Source organism: Budorcas taxicolor, chromosome 7 (assembly GCF_023091745.1).
Source record: "Budorcas taxicolor isolate Tak-1 chromosome 7, Takin1.1, whole genome shotgun sequence".
NCBI classification, from domain to species: domain Eukaryota; kingdom Metazoa; phylum Chordata; class Mammalia; order Artiodactyla; family Bovidae; genus Budorcas; species Budorcas taxicolor.
In genome coordinates, this window is record NC_068916.1 from 42,945,146 (window position 1) to 42,955,110 (window position 9,965).

The window sequence follows — 9,965 nt, forward strand, 5'->3', positions numbered from 1 at the left end:
TGGCAAACGGACGGGGACATGGGGCAGAAGCTGCTGGCCCCGCTTCTCTCACTACATAATCTGGGTAGGAGTGGCCACCCCTTCTGGGCCTTGGCTTGCCCACCTGTACAGCGGCTGTGTGAGTCCTGCGGAGGAGGTCGCCCCAGTCTGGGATCAGGAGTGCCCCGGCATGTGGGGTGATCCAGTCTCCACCCTTCCCCTGCACTGCGAGCAGCCCTGCCAGACTCGCAGCTGGAGGCACATCGGATGGAAGAAGAGACTGAGGTTCAGAGGGGGCCCACAGCTGGCCAAGGGGCAGGTCAGGACAGAGATTCCCATCCCCCACCGCCAGCCACCCCAGCCAGGAACAGAAGCCCAGCCCACTGTGTACCCTTCCCTGTGGACCAACCACAGCACCCGGTGGGCTGATTCTCCCGCAGACTCAGGGGCCCTGTGGTGCAAGCAAGTCCTCTGCACCTCGGCCAAGGATCAGACACCACAGCCGTGTGCTGGGAACACCTGCCTCCACCTTGAGCCTCAGTGTGCCTGGGCCCCAACCATCCCAAAGCTTTCTGACACCTTTATGTCCTCATTTGGCCATTTATTGGAAGTGGGCTGGGGGGCATCCCCCCATCCTGTGATGTCCCCCGCTTCCTGGAGGAAGATGGGCTCAGAGTGGTTAAGTGGGATTTGAATTTAAACCCAGCTAAATCCCCAGAGACTAGGACGCTGGGCTGGTCCCAGTAAGGATCTCTCAGGAGAAATGGCCTCAGAGTGTGGGCTGAGCCAGGTGGCCTGGGTTGGGGTTTGGACTTGGACCTGCCTCTGAGGAACAGCAGCTGGCTCATGGACCAGCCCTGTGACCTCGGGAGACAGATGGCCCCTCTCTGAGCGATGCTGGGAGGCGGTGGGGAGGCCCAGAGGGTTTAGGGGTGAGTTCTGGCTCGGGCTTTGTGGGCTGGGGCCTTGGGTGCCGGGGGCAGTGCAGCATGGCGCAGCAGCCACCCTCCCTCTGCAGCGGTGTCGTCTTTCTCTTCCTCCTCTGAACTTTGTTTCTCGAGCCCAGGTGGGGCCTAGGAGGAGGGGGTGCACCTGCTTCCCGGGGTGGGGCCCTGTTCCCTAGCAACCCGGGCCAGGGCGAGGCTGGGAGGCCTCTGTGCCAGCCAGGAAGCCAGAGCCAGGCTTGGAGTCTGTGGGGCTGAGAGCGCAGGTGAGGCTGGGACAAAGGAGGGTGGGATGGACACTAAGGTGGGGGGTGGGGAGTGGGAGTCTTGCTTGGGTGGGGAGCTCTGCTTTTGGCATGGGGGTTTCTGTGTCATCGGCACCTTCTGACCCCAGTGGGTCCCTCCGGGTACAGGGAGGAAGTCCTCATCCCCACCCCAGCCACCTCTGGGTTCAGTGGGCTTCCAGGGACTGGGAGTCCTCCCCTCGCTCTGAGCCCCCTGGCTGGATCTGAGGCTGGTCTATGTCCTTCCCATGCTGCCCCTGCCCAGGGGAGCAGAGGCCGGTCCCTGAGCTTTACCAGGGGCCCAGTCTCTACCCTGGTCTTCAGGACCCCAAATCCATTGGCCTTGAACCCTGACCCTCTAAGGAAGGGGCCTGATCACACCCCTGGGGCCAGAGGCACAGCTCACCCCCGCTGATTCTGGGAATTCAGGGGTTTCTGGAGAGACGCTTAGCACCAGCCAGAGGCTTGCTTGGGGAGGGCTTGAGCAGTCTACGACACCCCCTTCCATTGGGCTGGGGTCTGACTGGGGCTCACTGGAGGGGGTGGGGTGGTCTCAGCATGAGGGGGAGTGTCCAGCCTCAGAGAGGGCAGCTGGAATCCCGTGGGGGTGGGGCAGAGACTCGGTCCAGAATCCAGGTGTGTTAAGGGGCCCTGCTACCAGGATCTTGGGGACCTTAGCCCAGAGGGACAGAAGAGGAACCCCAAGAGCCTGTCCCTGCTGTGTGACTGGCCCTGTCTGAGCCTCAGGCCCCTCCAGCAGGCCTTTGCCCGAGGGCAGGAGGCCAGTTGCAGTGATGAGGAAGCAGGTATGTGGCCCAGGGGCCATAAACCCAGTTTCAGTTTTGGTATCAACAGGGTACAGAGTTGGGACTGGGGAGGAGCAATCCGGGGGAGCTTCCTGGAGGAGGAGGTAACTGCCCAGCTTCAGAACCTGTTGCTCTGTCACTTCCTGTGTGACCCCTCTCAGGGCCTTGGTTTCCTCTGCTTCGTGTTGGGCACAGAATGATCCCCACGTCGCAGGCTCTCGTGAGAGGCCAACAAAGTGCTGGCATGAGATGCCCAGTTGGGAGGAGCCACTCGAGGATTTGGAAGTCTTTGATTACTAGTACAACTCATTTGCACAGTTTGTGAGACCTCCAGGAAGGCGGTTTCTTCTCCAGTGTGGAGAAGAATGAACTTGAATGAACTCTAACCCTGGCAGTTTCTTCTTCTGTGTGCCAGGCACCTGCTTGGGCCTCCTGGTTCCTCCCCAGGCCCTGATGTGGAGTTAGCATAGTCCCACCTTACAGACTGAGGCTTGGCGAGGGAGTGCCTGCCCCAAGGTCACTCTGAGATCAGTGGTAGATCCAGGGTTTAAAAATTAAAAGCATCAGCCACTGCTATAAAAGCATTTATCTGGTGCCTACCGCATACCAGGCTGAACCTGCATGGCGGCAGCCTCTCGTGGTGGCAGCCGCGTGCTCTGGACCTACCTACCATCCAGAGGGACATTGGGGTTGGTGGGAAACTGGAGGAGACTTGCCCAAGGACACAGGCAAAGAGGGACCGCACCCTGCTGGCCTCAGTGCATCACCCAGAAGGAATGGGCTGAGGAGGGATGTGTCCCCCGCCCTGCCCCACCCACCAGGAGACCTGACACCCTCTGGGCGTGCAGTTCTTTTTCCTGGAGTTAATGTCCCCTGTGGCTTATAAATCCTTCTGGGTGAGCCTCTGCCCACTCACTAAGCAAACATTTCTGCATCAACCCCACCATGCCTGCACTCTCCTGCATTCCCTAGGAGTTCAGGGCATGGGGACCAGACCTGCCCTCCAAGGTGGGCTGGGGCTAGGGGGGAAGCCTGGAGGGGCAGCCGGCTCTCTGCTTGAATGAACTCTAACCCTGGCCCCTGGGCACGCGGAGTGAGAGTCAGGTAGCCTTTATTAAGCACTTGCTGTGTACCAGACTCTGGGCTACTGGGAGAGATGCTCACCTGGGCCCCTGGGAGGGAGGGAGGCCCCTGGGAGAGAGTTGATGGCTTGCAGTGGGAGGTGACAGGCCTTAAACAATCTTCTCCTTGCAAAGATGTATAAACACCCGGCCACTCTTAAGTCTTTGGGATAGGGGCTCAGCCCTCTTGGCTAGGACTTTCACCTAAGCCTGCTTGTTTTTAAATATTTTTTTCCTAGTTATAGTTTCAATATTTGAAAGACTGCATGATAAGAGTGAGTTGATTGTAGCATGGATCCCCATGATCGATTTTAGGTTGCTTGGTGTCACTTTTCCAGCTCAGGGAGGGTCTGCAGTTTTCTTTTAAAACCACATTTCACTTTCACAAGCAAGTTGGTGTAAAAATGCAGCGATGTACCCAGTAGCCTTGGTAGCATCAGGGGGCTGAGGACGGGGACAAGGGCTGCTTGAGGAGTTGAGAACAGCTTAGCTTCCTTTCCTCAGCTGTACTGGGCAAAGTACACATGGGATGCTCAGGCCACAGGCTCCAAGGGTGGAGACAGTCTGGAGGGGCTTCCTGGAGGAGCTCCCTGGACTGCAGCTAAGGAGACTGTGGAAAAGCAGAAACCAAGGTCCTCCCAGCAGAAGGAGGAGGAAAGGGTCAGATTTGGGGTCTGGTGCCTGTAGAGTTTGTGGATTTGGGTTGAGGTGGTGGCCTTGAGTGCCCTGGGCAGGGTGTGAAGACTGCAGCCTGGAGATGCCAGGAGTCGTGGTGGTGTGAGAGCAGCTGCCTGGCCTCCACAAAGGCTCCTGGAAACGTGCTCAGAGGGAGCCCCAACTCCTGGTGGGGCTGGGCCTCCTGGGGCACTGGGTCAGGGTTTTGCCTGGCCCTAAGGGACAAGGCCCAAGGTACTCCTTAGCTGGGACAAGGCCCAAGGTACTCCTTAGCTGGGCCAAGTTTTATGGTGCTGAGGCCACAATCATCTGGATGGGACAAGGTGTCCCTCTGGGCAAGTTCAAGGAGAGAGCCAGATATGGGATTCTCTGTCTAATCACACCCCTCTCTGGGCCTCAGTTTCCCCACTTGACATCCCTCAGTGAGAGGTGGGGCCATCTGTAAATGTCAGATGAAACAAAGAATCACAGAAGGAACCTCAAGATGTGTGTGCCCTTAGAGAGAGTTTGTTGGGAGGTAGCCCGCCCTGGGTCTGGACCCAGCGAGCTGGCACCCAACAGGGTATGCAGTGTCTGGGAGAGGAGGTGGGAGGGGTGCCTGCAAATGTTAGACACACAGGGGGCGAGTTGTTAATCAGTACAGAGGCCCCCAGGGATTCAGGTGTGGCTGGATCCAGGAGCTGAAACAATGTTTTTAGGGTGCTGTGTTGCAGTTGGGGGTGCTCTTAAGCAAGGTGTGTCCTCAAGGGCAAACATGGCCCCCCAACAGTTCTGTCTCATCCTATCAGCCTCACAAGCCCAATGAGGAAGAGGCTCCAATTTTCCACTTTAATTGAAAAGTCCCAGAGTTTAATGTCATTGGCCAGGTTGGGTCACATGTCCATCCCTGTACAAATAACAGAGGTCCAAATATAGAATGCTCTGATTGGCAGGGCTGAGTCACTTACCCATCCCTGAGCCAATCACAGAGGCCACTTGGCCAGGACTTTGTCCTTAGAGGGAGAGGGACTACATTTCTCCCCAAGTTCTCTGACCTGGTAATCCACACATCCTTCTCCTCCTTCAGTGAGCCCAGATCATCTCCACCCTGGGAGCCTGTGGTGGGCAGAGACCTCCCTCCGAACATGGACCGAGTTACCAGATATCCCATCTTCGGCATCCCTCACTCATCCCGCATGGCCGGTGCAGCCTTTGATGGTGACACCAGCTACACATTTGAGCTGGTGGGCGTGGGGCCCATGGCCAGTGCCTGGAGCCAGGACGAGACACCAGCATGGCCCACTGACCACGAGGCCTCCCTGGAAATGACACGGACTGGGACGTCCCGCAGCCTGCATGTCTTCCCTGGCCAGACAGCCCCATGGCCACCTTGCCCCCAGGATAATGAGGATGAGGAGGTGAAGGTCTACCACCTGGAAGCCAGGGACACCCCACCCTGGCAGCCACAGAACCTGGAGCAGGAGCGCCAGGCAGTCATTCAGGGCCAGGCCGTCAGGAAGAGTGGCACAGTGGCCACGCTCCATGGTGCCCCTGACCACAGGGAGCCCAGGGGCCCCAGCCAACCACAGTCCATGCCCCTGGAGGAGAACGAGATAGACAGGGAGCAGATCGACTTCCTGGCAGCCAGGCGGCAGTTCCTGTACCTGGAGCAGGCGAACCCCCAACCTGGAGCAGCCCACACCAATGCAAGTGTTCTCCGGAGCCCCCAATCCAGGGTGGCCCATGCAAAAACAGGGGTCTCTCGAAACGCCCCACCTGGGGTGGCCCACGTGAATCCAGAGGTTCCTCAGAGCCCCCAACCTAAAGTGGCCCATGTAAATACAGTGGTCTCTCAGAGTTCCCCACCCGGGACCAGTCAGGCCTCTAAGGCCCTTAGCAGGCCACCCCTGGCCAATGGGTATGTCCTCCCAGTCAAACCCCAGGTGAAGGAGGTGGTCACAGAAGAGAAGAGGGTTCACCCTTTGCCCACCAGCTCTGTTGTCCAAGCCCTGCAGGACCCCAGTTCCTGGTCCAGAGAAAAGTCCCCAGAGCCCCTCAAGGAGACACCCATTGAGCGGGAGATCCGACTGGCACAGGAGCGAGAGGCAGACCTCCGAGAGCAGAGGGGGCTTCGGCGGGCAGCCAGCCACCAGGAGCTGGTGGAGATCCCAGCCAGGCTCCTGCTGAGCAAGGTGAGCCTGGCTGCAGCACCATGGCGGGACAGGGGCCGTCCATCACTCTACGTACAGCGGGACATTGCTCAGGAGTCACGGCGTGAGGAGGATCACCGGCGGGAGGGGCTGCAGGCGGGCCGGGCATCCACACCTGACTGGTCCTCCGAAGGACCCCAGCCCAGACTCCGAAGAGTCCACAGCTCAGACTCCATCCTCAGCCCAACCCCGGATGCCCATGCGGCCAGCCCGGCCCCAGAGGTGAGGAAGGTGAGCCGTATCCCACCTGATGCCTACCAACCGTACCTGAGGCCTGGGATGCCCCCAGGAGAGTCCCCTGCCTCCCACGCCTGCTGCAGGCCCAGCAACCTCTCAGCAGATGAAGCCAGGCCAATGGGCTCTCCCAAAGCCGCAGGGTCTCAGAGACGTCCCTCAGAATCCTCTGCAAAACCCTCAGGCATGAAGCAGGAGCCCCCCCGGGGACCCCTGCATGCCAGCAGGGGTGTCTTGAGACAGGAGTACTTCCATCTGCGGCCCCTGCGGTTCAGAGTCCCGGATGAACCTGAGAGACCTGAGGCCCCCCGAGTTTGGGGCTGGGAGGTGGCAGGGGCCCCAGCACTGAGGCTACAGAAGTCCCAGTCATCTGAGCTGCTGGAGAGGGAAGTGGAGAATGTCCTGCGACGGGAGCGGGAAATGGCTGAGGAGCGGCGGAGTGCTCTGTACCCTGAGGTCTTCTCGGATGAGTGCTGTGACCACGACTCTCGGAGCTCCTCCCGCACATCCAGTGAGAACGGGTCCTGGGAAAGGCTGCTTTGTGCAGAGTCTCAGAGGAGGGTGGCAGGAGGAGTATGAGGGTGCCAGGAGAGGGTGAGGGTGGGGGAACGTCTGGGGGACTTCATTCACTTCCTGGGTTGACTGGTCTGTCCACTTGTCTGTCTGCTGAAGCAGTAGATTTTGGAGAAAGATGTTAACTTTGCTTTGAGTTTTTGCTTTATGGATTTGGAGACTTTGTTGTTAGGTGCATAGAGGTTTACAGATGTTCTAGCCTCTCAATCAATTGATCCTTTTTGTCCATGTGAACTGCCCCCACCCCGTGTCACTTTCTAGTGTTTTTCTCCTTGCATGGCCAGCCCATCTATGGATCCAGTTTCTCCTGACTAGCTATTCTGATCTGATCTACCAGTTTTCCCAACCAGCTGTCTGCTCTGTCTGTCTGTCCATTCACTCATCTCCTTAACTGGTCCAGCCTCTCAGCCAGAATCTGTGTCTCTTGGGCTGAGTCCTCACAGATGTTATGCCCTCAGGAGACTCTAGGACCCTCCGTGATGCCCTTTCATTCCTCCCCCCTCCCCCACCCCCACCAGGCATCACAGGCAGCTACTCAGTGTCTGAGTCACACTATTTCACCCCCATCCACCTGCACTCGGACCTGGTGTGGACGGTGGAGGCCCCAGCCGAGGATGCTCTCCAGCAGAGAAAGAAGAAGGAACAGTGGGTGAGTCTTGAGTTCTGCCATCCCCCTGGAGGCCTGGCTGAGGTCTGACTCCCCATTAGGGGTGAAGAAGTTCAGGCAAGGTGCACAGTGGATAAACCAAGTTTCTCTTCATGTCCGGGCTGTATAAGCAGAGTCCCCACCATGAGGTTGTTCCCCCTGAACCAAAGGCTGAGGATGAGCTCTGCTTGGAGGAGAGCAGTGGCAGTGTATCAAAATGATCCTTATCATTTTCATGTGTTTATTACCATCAACATCATTTCTGATTATTATTCACATCATATGATGGACGTCTCAGGGCTCTGCAAGCACCGTGCCTTTAACATCTGGAGGGATTTTTGTTTCCCTCTTGTTGAGAAAGCCATACTTACGCGTGCCCAGGGTCATACAGGGCTTCCTAAGTGGCGCTAGTGGTAAAGAACCCGCCTGCCAAAGCAGGAGACGTAAGAAATGCAGGTTGGATCCCTGGGTTGGGAAGATCCCTCGGAGGAGGGCGTGGCAACCCACTCCGATTTCTTTTTTTTTTTTTTAGTTCTACCAGTTTATTGCTATCAACACATCTCCCTCCACCCTCATGCACTTGTGCTCAGTCATGTAACCCTGTGGACTGCAGCCTGCCAGGCTCCTCTGTCCATGGACTTTTCCAGGCAAGAATACTGGATGGGTTGCCATTTCCTTTTCCACCATTCCAATATTTTTGCCTGGAAAATCCCGGACAAAGGAGCCTAGTGGGCTACAGTCCATAGCGTCACAAAGAGTTGAACATGACTGAGTGACTAAGCACCCACGCAATGTCATATAGCCCGAGTTCCCAAGCCAGTACTTGAACCTAGGCCTGACTCCAAACCCTACATTAGTAACCATGAGGCCGTCTTCTCTCTGGACAGGAACTGTTACACTACAAAGAATAACACCCTCTCCAGCCTTGCCCATGTGGTGCTCACAGTCTTGCCTAGTGGTTTGGGGCAGAGTGGAGCCTGGGGACCTGGGTTCAAGTCCCAGTCCTGCTGCTTGCTGACTATGTGATGGGCAAGACTCTGCCCTTCTCTGACCCTCAGTCTCCTTCCCTGTGAAATGAGTGTGATAATAAGAACGTCCCCCTTCGAACCTTAGGGCAGGGCTGGCCACAGCAAGAGCTCTGTAAATGTCAGTTGTCTTTGTTATGATGAAGTTTACAAAGAGAAAACAGTTGCAAATGGTGGGCAATGCTTCAATGAGGGGACAACATGAGGGAACAGCATAGTGGGTGGTTGAGTTTGGGGTGATTGAGGAACACTTGGGGGACCAGAGTGGGCAGGGAAGGCCTTCCCTTCTGCCCCAAATGTGACTGTGCATCGAGTCCAGTGGGGAGGGCTGGAAGGCCCCGGGGACTAACATGTGTTCCTTTCCTGTAGTATGCCGGCATCAATCCCTTGGATGATGTCAACTCAGAGGTGAGTGTGCCCCTGGGGCGAGGACCTGGGCCTTCCTCCCCTCCCCCTGCATCAGTGCCCCCTCTCCCCTGGCATCAGGGTCATGGGAAGCCTTTCTTCTGGGAGTGGGTACTGGCCCTGGTATCTTCTTGATTGGTAGTGTCTGCCTGAGGTGGATTTTTCTGTGATCTGCTTTTGATGCCTGCCATAGGCACAGACTGTAGAAAGAGGGTCCACCTGCTGCCTTTTGAGGAGATGGTTTTGGGGCAGGCTTCGCCCAAGACAGGGATATTTTCTTTGAGTGAGGGGTCCACCTGAGAGTGTATAGAAGGTCACCTACCTCAGTGGTTTCGGGGAATACATTTGTGACCCTCTCTGCATGCAATGCAGGAAACTTGAGTTTGATCCCTGGGTTGGGAAGATCCCCTGGAGAAGGGAATGGCAACCCACTCCAGTGTTCTTGCCTGAAGAATCCCACAGACAGAGGAGTCTGTCAGGCTACAGGCCATGGAATCACAAAGAGTCTGACATGACTGAGCAACTGACTTTCACTTTCATTTTGACCTGAGTCCACAATGCCAGGCCCGGGCATTTCCCTCCTGTGGGGTTCATCATGAGTTAGCACATTCCTTTGCACTGTTACTAGGAGTGGAGGGTCTGAAACAGGAGGTGGCGGTCCTACTCTAATCGTTCTCCAGGCCTCTCCTAGGGGTTAGCGGTCGGGGGAGATGTTTGGGGGTTTAGAGCCCTGAGGAAACTCCATGCCTCCTTTTTGCAGATTCTAGAAGCCACACGGGTGACCCGACACAGGAATGCCATGGCAGAGCGCTGGGAAGCCGGGATCTACGCCAGCGAGGATGAGGACTGAGCCTGGGCCGGCGCTGCCGTGGCCCTGGGGAGCTGCTGAGTCCCTGCCTTAGGACCTAGATCCCCGTTTAAACCCACACCCGAGACCTACATGTCTCCTGCTGACAGTCTCAAGAGTGGATGCATTTGTGGGGTGTGGGGTTTCTTTCCCATTTTCATTTTCCTGGAGAAATTGCTGTGCTTTTGGATGACTCCTTCTGCTCCTGTGACTTTGTCAAACGCTCTTGAGTTCCGG

General features: G+C 57.0%; 1 protein-coding gene across 1 annotated transcript; it reads left to right on the forward strand.

Annotated features, from left to right (window-relative positions):
• The first annotated feature begins 4,933 nt into the window (after nucleotides 1–4,933).
• Nucleotides 4,934–9,731, forward strand: MISP (mitotic spindle positioning). Its single transcript, XM_052644364.1, has 4 exons — nucleotides 4,934–6,743; nucleotides 7,324–7,454; nucleotides 8,846–8,884; nucleotides 9,642–9,731. The coding sequence occupies exons 1-4, from the start codon at nucleotides 4,934–4,936 to the stop codon at nucleotides 9,729–9,731; spliced, it is 2,070 nt and encodes a 689-aa protein (XP_052500324.1).
• Nucleotides 9,732–9,965: the final 234 nt, after the last annotated feature.

Excerpts from the sequence above, each read along its gene's own strand:
- MISP (XM_052644364.1), top strand. The coding sequence starts at position 4,934 with ATGGACCGAGTTACCAGATATCCCATCTTCGGCATCCCTCACTCATCC. Across the intron at positions 7,455-8,845 it reads GAAAGAAGAAGGAACAGTGG|TATGCCGGCATCAATCCCTT; the intron begins GTGAGTCTTGAG and ends CCTTTCCTGTAG. Across the intron at positions 8,885-9,641 it reads TGGATGATGTCAACTCAGAG|ATTCTAGAAGCCACACGGGT; the intron begins GTGAGTGTGCCC and ends TCCTTTTTGCAG.